At 43.5% G+C, this 21,542-nt stretch overlaps 1 protein-coding gene across 1 annotated transcript in view; it reads right to left on the bottom strand.

Moving 5' to 3' along the window:
• Positions 1–21,542, bottom strand: part of CACHD1 (cache domain containing 1) — a gene marked incomplete at its 5' end in the record, with an annotated part of 115,526 nt that overhangs the window by 43,588 nt on the left and 50,396 nt on the right. The window contains 2 exons of the mRNA XM_082483332.1: positions 4,694–4,800; positions 17,886–18,034. Coding sequence (XP_082339458.1) covers positions 4,694–4,800; positions 17,886–18,034 — 256 coding nt within the window. The remainder of the gene's footprint in view (positions 1–4,693; positions 4,801–17,885; positions 18,035–21,542) is intronic.

Here is a 21,542-nt window from a genome sequence, read left to right as displayed (position 1 = left end):
ACACATACCGCAGTTCTTCTCGGACACGCAGCTCCGTTCAAAATCACCATCATGAAGACGCTTTAGCGTCCCCCAGAAACAACAGCAGAAAGAGAATGTGTTTATTTTACAAGTAAAGACATTCTCTAACTTTCCACGTCTACAAATCTGCTCCAGGATTTTCTGAGTCAAACTGTATCCTGGCTCATGTGTTTTCACCCAAAATAAAAGGCTCTGCAGCTCCAGCCCAATTAAAATTCTGCTGCTGGCAGGAGCCAGGACGGAGCCCAGCTCGCTCCTCGCGAGCTCTTTTGACTCTGAAGGGCAAAGAAGTAAAAAAACCTTTCATTTTAAGGAATGAGCCCCGCTTCCTCGATTAAAACGATTTGGAGGGGGGGGGTTCTAACTCATCTGCTCAAATACCTCCCAACTATTTTAACTCATCCGAGCCATCAGTTTGAAGTATAGCAACGTAAGGAACATGCCCGAGGCTCTCCACATTTTACACGATCATCACTTTGAATAAGGCACAGACAAAATTTATTGAGCAACTTGGTACCATCTCTGCACACTGCCGGGGAACAGCGCTCTGCTGAAGCTGCCTGACTCGAAACAGACATTTCGGCACTTTGAAGGATGAGAAGAAGAGAGATTTACTGGTTCCTTGTTTATTAAAAAAGAGAAAAAAAAAAAAACCAACAAAACACTCCAAGGAATCTTGATCACATACTGCACTGGCTCTGGGTTAAGATTTTGTCGTCGAATAAATAAAGGACTATTCATACCAGCGAGGACAGATCTCTCAATCTAACTAACCCGAGTCGGCTGTGATTCCATCTGAAGAATAAAGACTCTCTCCTTATCTGTTTTGTAGTAATGGCTAAAAGTAATCCAAATGGAAAACTCAAGCCAAGATCAAAGAAAACCTTTTCAAGACTTTTTTTTTTTTTTTTTTTTAAAAAAAAGTCACCTGGTATCAAGAAACAAAAACCTGGCGAAGCATTACTTTTAAGTGTTGAGAAAAGAGAAACGTATCTATTTCTTTCTTCTTCCTCCCCTCCCCAACATTAATGTTTATTTTCTTTTTGTATTATAAAAATCCAATAGAACACTGCAAAAAAGCGTTCTTTATTTCCGAAAGTTTCACGAGCTCTATTACCCCTCTTAACACATTGCTCCGAGGAGAAGCTGCGGTTGCTGCCTGCGCCGAGGGCTCTCTCAGACTCCGCTCCCGTGGCTCACCCGGAGTCTGCGGTGCAAATTCCGTTCCCTTCCAACACCTACAACTTCGCCACTCTGATCCCACTTTCTTAGGCTGCGCGCAGGGCGGGCCAAGATTAACATTTAAAGAATTGAGAGATCGAGGCCGAACAGAGCGGAGTTTAAATTTATGTTTTGCCCAGAGCTTTTTATAAGACGGATTATTTAAACTGCAAAACTCACGTGGGAAAAGAGAGACACTCATGGGATTATTTTTATTTTTTACAGTAAGAATGAAGCGATAGAGCCATTTGGGAAGACAACCTGGTCGATGGACAGGCCAGGCTGGTTTTGGAAACTGTGGGTAAACTAGAGGGGAGTACAGGAGGTCCTGCTTCTGGGCTGGAGGAGCAGAGGGCTTTCAAACCCTTTCTCGAGGAGGCTGATGCGCTTGGAGTCCCCCCCAACATGCTGCGTCCAGTGGGAAAGCCTGGATAGGGGGATTTGGGGGAAGTTGTGGTCTTCCTATCCTCCCTGGAAGTCTAAACGAGCAAAGCAAGGAAGGCAGGAGAGAAAAAACCACCAAAATACCCAGATGTACTAACAACTCTCAGGCTTTTTAGAGCAGAACAATAATTCAGGCTGAGGGAGAGTCTGAATCCAAAGTGCAACAGATACTCCTCGTCAGCTCTACGTGAGGACACTTACAAGAGACGTAAGAAAAATATGAGATTAGAGGAACTCCTAGTTTGATCTTTATCCTCTTTCAAAGGTGGTTTCAGTTTAGAGTAACGAATACACACACACACACGTAGATCTACAGAGAAACAGCTCCTGTGCAGACCAAGTGCTCCGTCCTAAACGTACCCTCTAAGGTAAGCGGTTTCACAGAACTAGGTCACTGCAGAAATAAGAAAAAATTAAGAGTTTTGAGTGACAGATTAAGTCAGTACTTTTAAAAACCATTTCTAACCTGACAGCCATCTTCCCAGCTGGAAGGACGTTGGTGCACTGACAGCCCTCTGCCCTCCCGACCAAAACTGCTTCCCAGTCTGTTTATATCCGCAGTCTGTCTCAAGCCAACTATTGTCTTAGACCGTGAATTCCTTTGGGCAGAGACTGCTTTTCTGGCAACCAGGTCACGGCCCATGACTACATAAGCAAGCGCTACAGACACCACCAACACAATACCCTCCACCCCCAAAACAAACACCCAGCCTCCTTCCCACATCCAGCTTATTCCAAAACCCAAATATTTCTGCAGCAATGCAGGGACACCACGTTGGACGTGGCCAGCGCCCAGCTCCGCAGCAGCATTATTCTGCTCGACCCTCCTGGCAGCAACCCGCAACCCTCCCCTGAAGCCACAGCAGTCTCCTGTTCTGCGGCCGGGCTGGTGGAGCTCACGTGGTTTAGATGTTCTCAACCGAAGACCAGGGAAGGGAAGGTGGGAACTGTCATCCCACAGACTTTCAAACACCTTCGCCCAAGGAGGTGAGGACCAAGTGTACTCCTTGTAGCTCGCCCGCAGAAAGATCAACTCCTCACGTCACTCGGTGCGTACCCAGTACCAACTTTTGTTTCTCGGACAAACCCGTTTCCATCTCATTTCTCCGCATCAATCCGCTCTTCCCTTTCTATTTCTCTCTTACAGGCATTTTCTCACTAATAAAAAAAGCCCCCCCAACGGCTGTGCTTCTGAGAGCTGCTAACAGGAGAGCCGCAGGAGAGTCTGCTGTCAATAAATCCTGAAGCACTTCCCTGTTCTTACTATCACTCCAACTCCCTCTTCTCTTCTGCTGCCCTTTTCTGCCAATGCCATTTTTTGAAGATAATCCTTTCATCAGGAAGCTTTCAAGCCGGAGGCAAGGGAAGAGGAGGCACTCAAGTCTCACTGTCGAGCCAGGACAGCAAGAAGCTTGCACGTGCGCTCGCTTTGTTTCTGTGAGAATTCAAGCCAGAAATTTAAAAAATGTTTAAGGGAAACTACAGCTTATTTGTTTTCTGCCACTCAAGAAGGAGTATTTCTTTAATATTTTTTTTCCACGTGCATCTCCTGCAGTAGAAAAAAAATAATGTTTTTTTTCTACTTAAATAAAAAACATTAAGTGATTCATTTAACGCTTTGCGTTTGTAACAGTGACAGAAAACTCGCTGTCAAAAAGTATTCTGATTAAGCAAGACTTGCACGTGATTTTAAACACTTCAGTAAGTTATCTGTTTGGATTTTTTAATAAAGAGGTAGCTCATGAGTAAAACAAAGCCCAGCGAATCGTAGTAAGTGAACAAAGACTGCCGATCTTTAGGATGGAAAATACCACACAAATTATGGTGATGAGACGCACGTGAGGAAATTCGCTTGTCTGGCCAGCACCTGCATTCAAGATGCGCTATACAGCGGATGGGATGGAAAGGAACCTATGGGGACTGTTCCTTTAGCTTTTGGCTTTTACTTTTTCTTTTCAGATTTCATTAAGACAGCAATTAAGCAGAAACAATGCAAAACTGTAAGAAGGGACACAGTAACAGAGGCTAGACAGAGATTTGGGGTTCTTTCACCTTATTTGTTGAAAGATACGCAAATGTTCGGTGCACGGTGAAGGGAGAATGGCGGGTCTGCCACTTCATCAGGCAAGTTGAAAAAATAAATCAGTATTTTATTCCAAAAGACACTTGAGAATTAAAATTAAAACCCTACATTCTCTCAAGTCTGCATCACTTGTCAAAAAAACCCAAACCCCAAAACTTAAGTTAAATGAAATTCACAACCAAAATCTATAGTGTTTTCTAATTCAGAGCCCAAAGGCGTCATAAAAAGTTGAAAGGCAAAAAGGAACATCTGGACAAAACTGACTAAAAAAGCTGAAATCTCCATATTATTTCAAGTTGACCAGCATGTAAAAAAAAGAAAGCCTTGCTCCACTGGAGGACCAAAAGCTGAATTTTTAAGGGATAAGTCATACGTATTTTGGTTCTGAGCCTATTTCTAGCTCTTTAAGTGTGTCAGGCAAACGCATCGACTGTCAGATGGAAATGCCCTGACAAGACAAAGAACAGAAATATTTTAGGATGTCCTTATATTTCGTAGCTTTTGCATATCGCTGCAAACACAGCCTCACATTAGCTGAGCTCAGCTAAGAAGATCAGAGAAACTTCTCTGCGCGGCCCCTTCAGCAGCTGCCACTACTGATGCCAAAGCAGACAGGCCTAGGAAGGAAAGTGCCTCGGAAAAAAAAAAAAAGAAGAAATAAAAAGTGCATAAACCACAACAAAATTATCCATGGTAGGCTGGAATAAAATCTTCATGACATTTTTATAAAGTACTTAGACTAAGGCCATTGCTTTAGGTATCATCTTTCAATCACGAAATGTCAAATTAAGAGCACTGTGACAGTTTCAAGGAGAAATAAAAGCTTGTTGCTATGGCAATCAATGTTAATTCTCTATGCCAAGGAAATGTTAAAGTCTAATGGAAAAAAAACAGAAGGAAAATACAGAAAACTATACTACTTACCAGAATTTAAGTCACGTCCAGGATTGAAGGCTCTGCTATTGACAGTGGTAGACAGTCTATCACAGCTAATAGTTCGAGAGACGTTGGTGTTAAAATTTCCATCAAATCTGAAATGACAACAACAGGATTAGCAATCTAACGCCATCTATTAAACCTACACAGCATTCACAATAGAAACGCATCTTTTTGAAATTTCAAGGAAAAAGAATTCTTTTGGAAACTCCAACATTACACATATTTTAAGGGTCCAAGAAAAATTGTGAAATCCAAAAGTAGGGGGGATAAGCTCATCACGGCTGGATTGCACCTGCTCTCTACAATGATACGTTGCATTTTCCTCCACAATATTCCTTGAAAGACAGGATCATAAGAAAGTGTGCTCTTTCATTTAGATTTGCACAGGAGAGGTTGCAGCTTGGGAAACGTGCGGAGCATCCAGGCTTGCCATCAGGACCTGCTTCCTCCTGGTGTCGAACCAAACTTTTTCTTGCCAGAGAGTTTCATCCGTACTATTATTTCACCTTTCACTTTAAAAAAAAAATATTCCACGTGTCTTTCATGAACAGGATGGATCTCCTCTTCACGTCTTTATGAAAAAGATGTACTAGAGCAATTGTAAACCCGTTTTCTGTACCCACACTTGAGGATTTGCATTCCAAATAGCGGAAGGAGCTTGACGGTTTCTAGTTTTGTAACATTTTGGTTAGGTTAAATAATTCAAATACGTTCGTAACGCTTAACGCAGAAAATATTCTAGTGCATAGTTCTAATGACAAGAAACTATAATTAAACCGATGCATTCACAAAATTTAAATAAAAAGGGTTTTAAAGGGTTATAAATAACTGGAAATACTTCTGAAGCTTTCAAGGACTTAAACGCAGCTTTGTATCATTTACGTGGGCCAATTTTATTTCTTAACATTTTTGTGACCTTAGACATTTTGATGACATTTGACTTACGGTGTGGTTACTCTAGTACTTCAAAAAGGTATTTACTTCCCAACAAAGAATTTTTCAACCATCAACCTATTCCTAAGAAATTACAACAAACTGCAAGCGAGGGCTGCGTAACATCCCGTTGTGGACGAAGAGCCTTAACGAGCCTTTCCGGCGTGAAAGCTGATAGGAAACAAGTCTTGGAGAGCAACTGGGCAGAGTAGGGTTTTGCTCAAGACTGTCAAGACTAAATCAGCAAATTACACAAAAAACAGCTGCCTCAAAGTATACTGATCAACTTATTAATATTAATGGGCCATCAATTACCGGCTTACATCTGTACACCACTCCCCCAGTGCCTTCCTAATGCTTTCCATTTAGCTCAACACACATTATATTTGGGCTTAAGGTTCTTTATATAGTTGCTTATTGTCAACTGCACTTAATTGCTCAAATTGATGTCACATTGTTTCATACACACACATATACGTACGCACACCAACACCCCCACATATATACGCTATCACATAGCGGAGGCCCAAAATGTTGCAAGCAAAAGTGGCACGATAAAAAAATCACCGTTCTTCTGGTTGAAGATTTTAATTAAGAAATTGAAATCCAGTAAGTTGTAGCCACTTCAACAAATACGGTGCCCAGTAAGAATGGAAAGACACTGATTTTCTGGTTCTGTCCTTCCAGGGTGCTTGCTGTAAGGGCGGGGGGTCACAGACACAAACACAATAAAAAAAATGCACTTCTAAGGCATCCCCTTAAAACAACAATTAGCAGAACCAAAAACCGCAGACAGATGGAATTGGTTACCACAAGAAAATTTCAAGTTATGACCACAGGAAGCAAGTCTTTTTAAGCAAACTAAACCTCTCCTAATCCAATATATTTTCTTTCAGCCCAATTCAAAATCATTTCATTCCGCAGGGAGGTAGCTGCAGCCCCAAGTCCGGCAGGCGCGGGGTTTGCCGGGAGCCTCCAGGGGCTCCTCACACGTGGGACGTAGGAAAACCTTTTATGAGTTAGAAGCAAAAAGTAAGAAAAAGAAAAATATTTGTTAGTAGGCTTAAGATCACCACCTCTGTACGTGACTGGATCCGCTTTCAGAAATTTTAGCATTACAAAAGCAGACAAACGCTCCCAGGAGGAGCGCAGGAGCTCGCTGCGAGCAGCGCTGCTGTTGCACACACAGGCCACGAGTTTGCCTTTTGTCCACGATTTGTGCCAGAATAACCGTATTTAAGGTTTGGCTGATTTTTTTTTTTTTCTTGCTTAAAGCAGAGGTTTAACTTCTGTTATGAGCGAAGAGTACAGCACAGCCTTCTCGCAAGTTTAGAAATTTGCCCTTCAAGTATAGAAGTCATTTCCCGAGAACTTACTATCAAACCCCTTAATGATTTTCCGAATTACAAATAAGTAAAATAGCCTTTTATGCAAAGGCGTAACAAAACCTCAGACACTGATTTCTTTGGTCTTGACACCAGACTAAACTTTATGATTTCTTGTAGAGTCACAAGAAGTCTCATTTTACATAGCTAGAGCTCATCAGACTACCGGCCCTACTTGGTGAAGCTCTAATCAAACTGAGTTTTTCAATAAGCAAAACCTGATCATTATTGATTACTAACTGCTTAATTTTAATACCTTCACTGCCACGTAGAAATACCAATGAAAACAATGTCTCCTTAAACTGGCATGCTTTAAAATTAGTTGAATCTCTATCCATAATCACTACGCGCATCTTAAACCAACGTCGTTATTCTTGAAGGAGATGAATGAGACTACCAGTGAACAGTTAAGAGTTACTGAGGCACCAACGCTTTTCGATCCCTTCTTAAACACAGACTTAAGGAAAAAACAAAAAGGGAGTCATGTATATTTGGAAATAATTCACTGCCCTCCATACACTTTAAATTTGTGTAGAATAAATGCAGTTTAAACATAGATCTATTAATTTGGGTCAATATTTTTTTCTACACATATCTAAATACTGGGGGGAAATAGATTTTTAAATTGCGAACCTTCCACCAAACAGATGCAAATGTACATGGAGAGTGCGTACACGGAGAGTGCAAGTTTTTGGATCAGGGAGTCCCAGAGCAGCCCGTGCACAAATTCTCTCTATCTCTTTACAAATACTTTACATACCTCAGTCTTTTGACATAGTCGGGTTACCGTACATAAACGGAGACGTTTAACTCTGCTTGCCCTCCTCCGGCCCCACCTAACACAGGCAATTATGAACTTGCTCGTCACTGGAGAAACATCTTTAATTGTGGCAGCTGCTCAACACATCAAAACCGCTCAGCGATGAGCGAAGTGAAAAATGCCGTATACGGCGGGAACAAGAACAGGCAGCTAAATTCCTTGCTCTACAAAAAGTACTGGGGGTCCCTTATTGGATGCAGATGTTTGGGGCTTTTGCATTTTATCCAAAACAGCATAATCAACGGCACTCCACCGGCGCTGGTGTTTTGATTCGAGACTCAGATAGGAGCAAAAAGGTTTTGATGATCTTATGCATTATCCTCGCTCTTCAGGGTCAGGAAGAGAGAGACAAACGGAGGACCGACAGACAGAAAGGTCTCCTGTTCTCCTGATGGGACCCCACACCCATCAGGCTGGAAGATCATGCAGGGATGCTGTCAGACACCGAAAGCAGCCAAACCGTGACGGCATAGCTCTGCATGGGCTCATCTACTCTGCCGGGAGCTGCTTGTTGAAATTATTGGCAACCTGCTCTCTGAAAACTCCCCAAAGTCCTCTCCATGGAGGAAAAGACTTGACATTTCACAGGAACGTCATTCTCAGATCACGGCTGTGGCTCTTCCTATCCCCATTAAAATGTAACCAATTCAAAAAATTACAGCTTCTACCAAGCAAGCAAAAGTGTTGCTGATTTTTCTGTCGGCTAACGAATCTCAAGATTAAGACTGATAGATGAAGGATGGGTTTCACAAAAAGCATGTTTATCTTTGGGCAAAACCAGATGGAGAAAAGCTAGAGAGCGCAAATTAAACATCTCCGTGCTAAAGAAATATTTCCGATGAATACTAAAGAACGAACTCTTAGGGAAAGATAACGACTTTTCAGGATGTTAGCTAATTGTCCCACTGCTCCCATCAAAACCTATTAGTGATGGCAACAGGATACCTTGTTAGCAACTAACATTATTCATGTCTCAGAACACGGGCAGTAAATGACGGGGTTTCATACAAAATCATCTGGAATCTTCCTCTCGATTTTGTTTTAGGCCAAAAGTCACCGCTCACACTCACTCAAAGTGACATGTGCATCCCGACACGCAACTCTCGCACTACTACTTGCTTTAAATTACCCGGCGGCGAAGTTGTACGTATCTCGATTCAAAATGTTGGGTGCATTGCTACATCACTTCTCAGGATACACAAAGCTGCCAAACAATTTCAGGTTTCTCAGTAACAATAGGTATTAACACGGGGTTTCAAGCAGATGAATTCTGCGTGCTTTCTAGGAAGGCAAAAATAAAGTTATCACCCTCACCCGCCCGGTCACGGGCGCTCCTGCCCTCAGACAGACCTCTCGTCCTGCAGCAAGGACTGCTCCAGCCTGCGCTATGTGGGGTATCTTCCTCAGATCTCCTTTCCGGTGCAGTTTGCCTTAAAACTGACTTTTTGCACCTTGCAATGGAGGGCGTTTGTAAAGCGTGACTGGTTCCACGATACAAGGACCCTGAGAAGGGACCAGCTCCCATCGCAAATGTACATCCTCAGAAAACCAAGACCAGAAATCGGACAAAGGCAGTACTGCGGCAAATTTACATTGCAATATTTGCAATAATTTTAACGACACGGGAGAATTTTCCACATGCCTCTTTTGGGTGCCTCTACGTCGTTTCAATCAAGAATACACTATTAACCTCTTTGGCAATCTTCACCGCTAAAGCGACCGTTAAAACTAAAGCCTCAACCCCGCCACGGGGCATTTACAGCAAACGCTTGCAGTCTTGACTGTAATCACTCATTTTACCTCTCCTACGACGTATTTATACCTTTCCACGCTTTCCACACAAGTTTCCAAGCGTACAAACCTTCCCACCCCTTGCTTTGGAAGAAGTTAAAAACCCAAAACCTTTTTTTCAGATTTGCAGACGAGCATCGATCACCGCCCTTCCTCTGCACAAAGGCGGCTTCATTTTTAGGACTGCCTCCCACTTTTGCCAGCAGCGAGCCTACGAGAAGAGCGATGGCGAACCAACGTCTCCTCTGGCCCAAAACGTTCTAGGTGGTAACCCCACAGCCAACACTTAGGAAGGCCTCCGGAAAACCACAGCAAAACCTGTATTCGGACGTAATTAGTTTTTGCGCCGACTTCAACGAGAGGAAAAGACATTGGCCGAAATTCCGTTTGAAGGCAAGGCCCCCTCACCCCATCCCCCTTTTTGCCTGCCTCTCTCTAAAAAGCCCTTCCTTCTGGATTCACTTTAATGAACAGCCCATCGAAACTGCGTCCCGAGGGAGCAAACACAGCCGCGACTCCCACTTTGATCTCCTCCCCACGGAGGACCGCGCTCCCTGCCTAGCTTGCAAGATGTTCGCTTGATTGACGTTTGCTCTGATGTGCAAACTGCTTTGAACTTCAGACATTAAATTCCCATCAGGCTGCACTCATTTTTATTCTCCTTCAACAGGATTTACAAGCAGGAGATCAGCAAGCGGAGGAGATAAAATAAATTTGCAGAAGCTTTGAATCTTACATCAAAACAGCGCTCAAGTGAGCTCCAATTGGATTTTGTTCGGCCTGAATTTACAGTGTAAATCAGCCTCTTTTGTACAGTTTCAGTTTAGGGAAAAATGAGGGAGCTGCATCGAAAAACGGCGCTTGAGCAGCTTCTGAGCGCTTCTCATTGTTTAAGACTCATTTCTCTCCCTCTCTTTCTGTCCATGCAAATTTAAAGTCGATTTTAGTATGCAAATGAAATTACAAAAGCGCACTGAAAATCCAGCAGGTTCTTTGAAAATTCACAACCAGGCGTGTTTTCTTGATCGGAAGGCAAGATTTTCGCTCACGCTTTACATACTTAAATAAATACTTAAATATATGGTTCCCACTGCATCTAAACAGGATGCTGGAAAGCAGGGCTTTACGCAGAAATTCAAGCCCCCTAAAAAAGCTACCGATGATTCATTCAGTTAACCGGTTTCTTCTGGCAAGGCACACAAGTTGTTCCAATTATTTCAACCACTGCTTGAAACGGTCCAAGTACACTTGCTCTCAGATGTAAAGGAAGTGTATTATTGGAAGGAGGGCTGCACCTCGCTAACACAAACTATTCCAACCCCCACCTTTCCATGAGAAACACTCAGCCACGCTTACAAAGTAAAAGCAACAGTCCGAGAGAGCAATTTCCTAAGTACCTGCTAGAGTTGATGGACACGTCAAGGTCACGCCAAGACTAGCGCTAGGCTCGCTCCCCACGTTTTCTAAGAAACCCACATGCGTTACTGCAGGCCGATACTCTGCAAGAACAGCAAATACATCTTAAATTTCATTTAGTGTGGCCCACCCACTTCTCCTTTGGAAGTGCAGCTCTTCAGATATTGCGGCAACTGAAGGAACTGAATGGGATTCCCGTTATCTCCCACTCAACTGCTCCGGAGAGGAAAGATAAACACAGAAAGAGCTGCGATAAAATTGAACTGCATTAGCAAATATTTAACCACCTGTTTAAAAAAGGAAAAAGAAAAACCAGACCACTTCTGAAGGCGGTATCACAGTCAGGGAGTAAATGATTTTCAAAAATAGGTTTGTAAACTCACTTATTCAAACAGCTCTATTAATGTTTGTAACGGAACACTGCCAAGTAGTATGTTTTACCAACAAATATTTCTCCATTCCATCTCCTTTCACAAATTTAGATAAACGCGGTCCCTAAGCTCTTATCAACATAGTTAAATAAAGAACAAAAATAATTTCCAGCCGCCTTGAAACATATATAGATAAGTGTTATATAGGTATTAGGATAGATTTTAGGAAGAAGTTTTTCCCTGTGCGGGCGGTGAGCCCCTGGCGCAGGGTGCCCTGAGAAGCTGTGGCTGCCCCATCCCTGGAGGTGTTCAAGGCCGGGTTGGACGGGGCTGGGAGCAACCTGGGCTGGGGGGGGGTGGCCCTGCCCGGGGCAGGGGGGTGGCACTGGGTGGTCTTCAAGGTCCCTTCCAACATAAACCCTTCTGTGATTCTACGATATGTGAGCAGCAGAAGCAAGAGGACTAATGAATGGCAATGCGCCTCTAAACGTATGTTTTTTGGAGACCTGTGACAACTTTCCATAGAAACCAGCAGTGAAATTCATTTCAGTCCTCCAGGGTAGGAGCAAAGACAACGGGGGATGTCCCCACCAGCACGTGTATACTCATGTGCTGTCTGTGGGCGCAGGGTTATTGGGGGACCACAGTCGGCCCCGCCAGCCCTCGCAGCAGCAGGGCACCATGCGGGGCAGCGTCCCGGCACTGCGCCTCTGCCCTTCTCTCCCCGCTCAGGTCCCAGTCGCGGGCAACAGGGAAACCGTTTCCTACCTTCTCTCACAGACCCATGAGCACATGAAACGCTGTAGCACAGCGGAGCGTGATGGGTCTTAAAAGAGGGCAGGAGAGGAGGGGGATGGAGATCGGGTTAGGGAAGATTTTTTTTGTCTCCCTTTAAAAACATCGTCTCTGGGGTTTTTTTAATGGAAAAGCTGCGCAGGCAGCTGTGTGTTTCCTCACAAACGCATCTGAATAAGAAGTTACAGCCCCCTTTTTTTTGGGAGGTAATCTTACTGCAGATATGCAGGGCTTTGCTATGTCAAGAAAACCACTGGAGTGTGCTCTACGGAACCAATTCTGTAAACATACTTGCAACTGCATCTTCACCTGTACTTACCGTGCGAGTGTAACTTTAACTTACCCGGCAAGAGTGGAACTATATAAAGCTACTTCTCAAAGTCTCCTACAAGAGCCAGCTAGCATCAATCACAGCTGGTCCTGAAAAAGGCACTTTGAATACTCAGCTATTACACACATTCATTATCAGACTTACTCTTTCTTTTTGTGTGGAAAGACTTCGATTTTCTTTCATCTGCAAATATTCAATATAAACCACCTATCTGACCTACACGTTGTCAGCCAGTCCAACACTATCTTTACGAAGACAGCTATTTCAGTTGTCGTTCACAAGTCAGACAAGTTACAACCCCATGCAAAACTAACGCTTCCAAACCCGTTTCCCAAAACTCATTTCTTAAGTCCCTATTTAGGGGACTTTGCACAACCGACACGTATCCCGTAACTTCCCACTGGACACACAGGGAAGCTTCGTGTGCTCAGTACTTCTGATAAATCAACACTGTTTATTCTTTCCCTTACCCTCTTGCTGCCACTCTGCTATAGCCCCATCTGCATCCCGCACACACGAGGCCGCTTCAGTTTCAAGACTTCCTAACGACCTACCAAGGGCTTTCTCAGGAACGAAGCACGTCAGGCATGACAAACAGGAGACACTGTCTTGTACACAAAGGTATTTATGCTCTTAAGAAGGAAAACGCTTTATTTAAAACACTGTCTGGTAAATAACCACCCAGTTCAATCCTGATAGGGAATGCCTGGAGACAGCATGAAATCTGTTTCTCATGGCTCCTCCAGCAGCCTTTACTAGTGAGGAAACACAAAGTCTTATTTTTCCAGGAGGGCTTTCTTCGAGGATTAGAAGATGCATGTCACTTGACATCCATTTTCCTTATCTCCCATCAGTTTACTCATCCATTTTGCTGAGAGCCCAGAGCACTTTAATAGTAACTCTGTCCGTCTGGTTGGAGCGATGCCATGGGCTGCCTCTTCTCAACTGCTTTGGGCGCTTCCTCGATGCGGCACAGAGCTCTGGGAAAAGGAGGAAGGCTCCAGGCTCCCGGCTCTGACCCCACAGACACAAATATCACCCGGATGGTAGCACAGATACCAGACTTCGTACCATCCACTTCTGAGCTTGTCCGAAAGCTATGCTCTCTGCTGGCTCTTCTCAACTGTTGACTCCCCCTCTATTGCTGTCATAGTTTTCTCCATTCCCAAGGCTTGATTAAGTAAGAACTGAAGATGCAAACAGCTCTATCTGAAGCAAGGAACAGCAAAAACTAAAGAAAACCGTATAGCCCCTCCTCTGTTGCTCCAATTTAGCAGTCCGCCTCTACTTATAAGTACTGGCATATATACTTAAGCGTATGATTAATGTCCATTTACACGAGCACATGTTTAAACACTTTGGTAAACCAGATGAGCATAAGCATATGATTAAATGCTTGTTGAATTAAGAAAGCCCCTTGGAAAAGTCCTTTGCCAAAACCACTCAATAGCCACCAGCTGCACTGCCTCATCAAGCTGATTTTGCATATTCTAATTTATTTATTCTCACCACATTCCAAAACGAGGTAGTTCCATTGCATAAACCTACCGAAAGCACAGCCAGGCTGTTGATGTGAATTCAGAACTAGTCACCGCGGACTGGAATCACAGTCGTGTGGAAACTTACTCATTTGGGCCCTTCGCTGTAAAAGCCAACACCACATAACGGTAATAAATATTGTTTTCCTTGTCCTATCTCATGACTTAATTTAAATGCAGAGTTCATTTTCTATGCCAGTTTATGCTTTGTTAGTCCTATTCAATATCAATTATTTATAGTCACCAGGTGTGGTATTCCGAGTTTATCTCAAGCAACACAGTAAACTCTCTTCTAAGCCAATGCTCAGATTTTCAAGATAAATACAAGGAAATACAAGGCCACACGTGGCTAATTTTGTTAATGCTAACAACAAATATAAACTAAATAAAGATACCAAGCCATTAAAAACCCCTCAAAACAAATCCTCTCCCTACACAATAGTTCATCACCCTTACTTTACACACATAGCGCAAATACCTTCCCACGTAATTTTTCCAAAACAAACCCAAACTTGTTGCATCCCTAAAGCAACGTCACTAAGTTAGGCAGTGGTGTAAAAGGCTGACGGAGGAATCGCCTGACGACGTGAAGTGCCCTCATCTAGAAATGTCATCGGGCGTTTAGAGGCTGAACGCCGTGTGATAAACAACCTTAAATATTATGGGACAAGCCTTCAAATCTACCTTAAAAATATACCCTGAAGAGAATGGGCTTCTGACGCTGTTCTTGCACCAAATGTTTACGCAAGTACAGAGGCCGCGCGCGGAAACACCTCCCTACACCAAGAAAAAGAATACACAGAGTTAAGCCGTTGGAACACAAATATTTCATAACCCTCCCGAAAGAAAAACCACAGCCCTAAGGACACACACATTTCCCAGGTACAATCTAAAGCAAAGTATCTCCTGCAAACAGCAAATAACCAGGCCTAGAAGTAACCAAGGAAGAGAAATGGGGATTCTAACAAGCAAGTAACCTTTTAGTTTTTATGGAAAGCTTCTGCTTATAAAGAAAGTTATCTCATTTTGGCATTTCTATTAAAAATGAATCTCTTTCCTAGAGAGGTAGAGAGACAAGGACAGGTTTTGAGGCAGCTGTGGAAGCTGAGCAGGGGAATGGCACGAGGTGCCCTCCTGGCACATCAGGAATAACCACCTACTGCCCCTGTGAACCATTTTGCTGCCCCCTTTAGCAGGCTCGCATCAAATGTAAGACCTAATAACACCACCTTGCATGTCTACATTAGATCCCCCCCCCCCCCCCCAACATTTTTAACCAAAATGGGGAATCTCCCTGAAGGGTGAGGCCACAGAGAAGAAAAGAATCATAGAGAGTATAAAATCATAGAATTGTTTAGGTTGGAAGGGACCTTGGAGATCATCCAGTGCCCCCCCCTGCCCTGGGCAGGGCCACCTCCCCCCAGCCCAGGTTGCTCCCAGCCCCGTCCAACCCGGCCTTGAACACCTCCAGGGATGGGGCAGCCACAGCTTCTCGGGGCACACTGCGCCAGGGGCTCACCGCCCGCACAGGGAAACATTTCTTCCTAATATCTAATGAAAATCTCCCTTCCAGTTTGAAGCCATTCCCCCTCATCCTGTCACTCCATGCCCTTGTAAAAAGCCCCCCCCCCCAGCTCTCCTGGAGCCCCTTCAGATACTGCAAGGCCACAATAAGGTCTCTCCGGAGCCTTCTCTTCTCCAGGCTGAACAACCCCAACTCTTTCAGCCGCTCCTCATAGGAGAGGTGCTCCAGCCCTCGGATCATCTTCGTGGCCCTCCATGAAGGAGAGCAGCAGACAGGCGGGGCAGAAGGGGAAGAAACAACTGACATGATGGCAGAAGCATTTAGACAATTGGGCAATTAACAGAGCATAGCACCAATAACAACTTTGAAGTTGAGTTTCACAGAAAAACATGTTTTTACGTTCTCTCTTTGTATGACTTGCAGACAATTTCCTAAAGACACCCGTGGGTACATTCCCAGCGGTCTGACAAGCCACCGTTCTTCAACCATAAATACTCGACCGTGTCTTGCCGAAGGGCTGTCTGGAAGGTCCTGCAGACTGATCGACTGGTCTGCTAACCACTTCAGCAGATTTAATATTATCAAGCCACGTAACTAAATCACGAGAATCACACCGTACAGCCTGAATGAGGAGCTCTGCAAATAGAATATTCACCTCTCTGCCTTGCCAGTTGTGACCTCCGGTTTGTTTTTTAAGCCACTTACTGTGAAGGACCCTTATTCATGTCCACCACAGGTCAAGAAATTTCTAAAGGACTTGCAAGCTAAGTAATTCGGAGGACAAAATTCGTGGAAGTTTCCAGACTAAGAGCAGATCTCTTTTTTCATTTAAAAAAAAAAAAAAAAATAAAAAAATTACGTTATACTGAGAAAGGGGTGCTAAATCTCCTCATTCCTCCGTCTCTTCACCCCTTGCTTGGAAGGTGTTCCTGCTGGCTGGTGGTTCCTGCACAGAGAGATCAGAGGGCAGAAAGGTTTTCATCCTCAACTAGTTCTTGACCTTTACACTAACACTGCCAACAGTGGCTATTTGGCACCAGATGTGCCCGCGTTGTACGTAGGCACCTTGTCCAGCAGGAACTGCACTGAGACCACTAAATCTACGTGCAACCCATCAGCGAGGTACCCCTTTCTTTGGAGCCACCTGAGGTTTACCCCTATCGAGATTTCTTAATTTCGTGCCAATCAAAATAAACACAAAAGAAGCAAGCGGCTCTTCTCTCCGGACGCAGATTCATGCCATATATTTGAATGCAGAGCGTATTTTAAATCTTTATAGAAACACAAGTTAATTCCATACTTCAGAAAAGATGAACGCTGTCATGAAGAGCTGTATTACAGTTAGATTGCAGAAAATGTTTTTAATATTTATCATCCACATTGCCTTCCTCTCTCTAAAATGTTTTTAAATCAGACTGAGATATAAACAATGAAAATATACTCTGTAATAAAGGTTTGCATTGTACAAAAAGCTGAGAGACAGTTACTCTTGTTCTTCTCTAGCACATATGGAAGTGTTTAACCTGTTGATTGTTTAAAAGAAATTATTACGCTGTTATTGGAAAAATCAGACCTTTTATCACACTTTCGTACACTTAGGAAACTCAAAGAAGTTTCTGCAAATACACAGCGCAATACAACATGATTAAAGGCAACGAGGCTGTATTTAGACCATTCAAAACTCCTGTATTTAAAACCCAAACAAATGAAAAATGAACAAATTCAGTTTCCAAGCAATGTACTCAATTTCTGTAAATCTCTCTGCGTATCAAACAGCAGCACGGCAACTTGATCAAACTGCAACGCAGTATTTTTAGCATGTGATGTACTGACCAACTCGTGATTTTGGTTCCTGCACTTCAAAGGGGAAAAAAAAACCCAAGTCCCATGACCAGCTTCAGAAGAGTTATTCAAGGCAAGCAGTGTCTCAATGAGAAAATGCTGTCTTGGACATAGACAGGCTCATTTTGTATAGATGACCGTTCAATGCAATTAAGGGTTGCACAAACTTTTTTTCTGTTTTGTTTAATTTTACAGTCCAGCAGAGCTGAGTCCACATCCTTGTTTAGAGCTCCTCATTAAAGATGTGTGTAGTAGAAATGTAAACGAATACGATGACAAGATAAGGAGCACCTTTGGAGTGCTGTCTTCCCCCCTTTTTCACAGTTATCAAGTGGCAGAAAGTACAGGTTATTTTGCAAAGAAAAAAACTTTCACCTTTTTTCTTCACGTACTAAATGACAGCATAAGTAATTGCAAAATTAGTACTTACTCCATCATAGATGGCGGGATTGTACAGCAGTCTTGGATCGCAGTCAAGGGCGACGTGAGATGAGCAGTATACGATGCTTCCACTACTTGCTTGTTGCGATTCACAACATCCAAGTAACGGTTAAACTTCTCACGAATTTTTTTTGCCAACTGAAAGAAAAAGAAAGAAAAAAAGATGAAAGATGAAAATTAGGCCAGTTTCTCTGTATTACCGTGTTCCTTACTAACAAACTCGAATGGAAAGTAAAAACTGCATGTGTTTAAGATAACTGTTGTCTGCTTTGCTCGCTGTACTTCTATTTCGGTGGCTGAAGCACCGTGAAGTCAAGTAATTAACAACACTGGCCACGGAAAGAAGTCTATACAAAAAGATAAATTACATTTACCATCTAGCAGTGGGTACTTGAACATCAAGTTTTGCATGAATGAACAGCGAATTCTCCATTCTATCAAATTTCCCGTAATGAATTAAGATGCGACACCTGGACGTGACTCTGCGTACGCTACTGGCGTACCACCGAAGCTCTCCAGTACGATGCTCTTGCAAGGCCTGACAAGGGCGCGCTGGAGCCTGAAACACGCAGGCCACAAGTCCATTTACAGAACCTCTAGAAATGGATGCTTAAGGAAAGCCCAAATAATTGTATGACAGAAGACCTCACCTACAGAGAAATCTCTTACTGGTTGTGGAGCAAACAGCCAACACTGCATCTGCCGGTGCACTGAATCTACCGAAGGGAACACGCTCAGGATCCAGGCAACCCCAAAAACTGCCACGTGTATTTCTCTGTTCAGCAGCAGCCGCCTCAGTCAGGTGGAACTGCGCAGAAGCATTTCACAACTCCTTTCACGTAGTTCTCCTCATTGCAATTTGGGCAAAATAAGCCATCCCAGTTCTTGCTTTTCTCTTTGTATCTCCTGCTGCTTTCCTGGGGGGCACCACGGGCTCTTAGCTGAGCATCGTCTAAGCGATTTTCTAAATCGATCTAGCAGCTCACTGTGGCTAGTCACAAGCTACAACAGCTTAGCTACACACTTCGAATAACAATAAAACAAAAAATCTGTAATTGACACTGTATTATAATAGAACAAAAATAATGACAGCTGTCTCGCACCAGTGAAATTCTCCCACAAGCTTTTTGCTGTCAGAGATGCCTCTGGTGAAGGCGGCCACTAATAAATCAGGACAAAGTTTAGAGGTTAGACTATTACTTGTAAGAGCAGACGACCGTATTTCTCTCCTTTCAGAAAGTGAAAACAAGACTGTCATCCATCCCCAGCAGTTCTCAGCCCTTTAAAAAAAAAAATGAGAGTGCCTAGCTTTAGAAATAGCAAATCGGGCACTTTAGCCCTTCTCTTTAAATGGTTCTTAAAAATAAAATTAAAAAAAAAAAAAAAAAAAGAAGTGTCAACAAACTTTTGCAAACAAATACCTCTGAGCTCTGCGTTGGGGCTTGCTGGTGTGCCATTCGAAGGCATGGCCGCGGCCGTGCCTTCCGCAGGCAGAGCCCCCTGCTCCCTCCGGGCAGGGCAGAGGCACGGCGGCCCGAAGGCACAGAGCGTTCACAGGGGCAGAGCCTGCCGGGACACACCACGGGCCAACTGAAGCTCCTGTGCCGCCGGATAAGAGCTCGCTTGTGTCTAGTTCATTAGGCACTTCACAACGAGCCTGGCTAACGACTTCGCAGAGGAAAGGTGGAAGGGAAAAATTGCGGCTGTCACTTGAGCAAACGTGACAGTAAACACAGTTACTAGGAAGCATCAGGTTTTACAAGAAACATTTACTGAAACTTTTGCTCCTGGTCTTTCATTCAAAGTGAGAAATTAATTAAGTGGATCAGGCACGCACAAAATTTTCTCTGGCACATTCAGTATCCTTTCCGCACCAACCATTACACTTCATCATCCGCCAGACGCATCCTAAGTGAAAGAGAATAATTTCTAGGCAATATACTGCAGCGTCGGATACTCGGAAATACCGCATTTTCCATTTCTGCAAACTTTTTTCAGAGCTGAATCGCCTGTTAATTCATAACACTCATCCCTCCTGCTCCCTGTACACTCCAAACTCTCCGGGGGCGATTTAACGGTGTCGCTACATTTATGCGCTGAAAAACACAGTTGGTTGTTCCAGATCCCCTGGACTGACAAATGTCTTCCCTAACTATTATTAACAGGACATTTCATCATGATTTACTTTGTTATGCGAATAACGAGGCCCACACGGATAAGAGCAGCGCCTTTGCCTCCATTGTTCCCAGCAAATGCTGCAGCTCAACGACAGGTCTCCTAGGAGCACAGGTTCTAATAGGACCTTGCTCAAATGACTTGCAGAATTATACCTAATTAGTTTCGTAGAATGATTTATTGCCAAGGCACCAGAGGACTACTAATGGTCTCCTCCGTGTTAGGCATCCAACACAATTAAATTGCTCCCAGTTGTTAGATAATAAGCTGCTGGGTAGTTCCTTTTCTATTTCCTGGTAAACTTTCTTTTTGTCTGACTCTATGCCTCAAAAGTGTCCTTGAGAAGTGTATTCTTCTGGAGGGTCTCAAACATACACAAGCCAAATTTCCTAAGTCAAAGTATTTAAGTTTCATGGTTGCAAAGTTCCTCTCTCGGTTTGGGCAAATAAAATACCTGTGCTTAATTAAGCACTACGTAAAGCAGATACTTGAATCTACACACTTCTTTCTTGGTTCCCCTACCTGAAATCACAAAAAGGGGAGAGAGCTTAAGTTCACTGAAAAAAAGGACCACACGACCATCGTTAGAGGTAACAAAACTAACACGGAGCAACAGAGCAAAAGCACTCTCGTTTGGAATCACCGCTTCGCTTTGATAAATGAATGCTGTACAAGATGAGGTTTCGGTGTTGATGAGTTTTCACCTTCCAGGTTGAATGATAAAAGCACCCCACAGCCTTTGAATTTTACCCTGCTGCGTGGAGTCTGAAGATCTGACAAACCTGTTTTTCGGAAGAGCCCGTACCTCAGAAGCTGATAAAAAGCAAACGCTTAGTACCTAAACTGTATCTCCTGTCAAAACCCCTTTGAAGGGCTCAAAGTCATTGCATTACTTTTATTAAATGGCATCCACCACTTCAGATGGGGCAGAGAGTCAAGTGCGTGTCAGCAACAAGGGACCTGAAGCCTCCCAGAGCTCCAGAGGCATCTATCTGTTCCCTGCCCACGGACAGAGGCACGGTTGGAAGAACTGAGCTTGTCTAATCTGAAGAACCCTAAAAATTCTGCCCTCTGATAGCAAGAGAACACTCCCGACAATCAAAACCACTTTAAAAAGAGCTAACCCCCAAAAGTCACCAATGCCAAGATGATCCAAAAGCAATTTTCCATTGAAAATTTATTAAAATAAATAAATGACGTTAAGAACCTAAGGGTAACACATCAATCAGCTGAAAAATTACTAAAAACAAAGGGTTCTAATTCATCAAACTGAAAAGTATAACGCAGAAGTTGTCTAACAAAACTAACTTAATTTTTCTTCCATGGCTGGGCTTCACTGGAGCATAAAAATCCACCACAGCGAGCAGACATTCCAGCTCTCAGTGATTAAAACAACGGCAAAAAATAATACATACTTCCCAGCTCCTCATCGATGCCTTGCGCGCCCACGCATGCGTGCACACTCGCATCG

This window comes from Vanellus vanellus, assembly GCF_965231255.1.
Source record: "Vanellus vanellus genome assembly, chromosome: 5".
Classification (NCBI taxonomy): domain Eukaryota; kingdom Metazoa; phylum Chordata; class Aves; order Charadriiformes; family Charadriidae; genus Vanellus; species Vanellus vanellus.
This window is presented reverse-complemented; position numbering and strand designations above follow the sequence as displayed.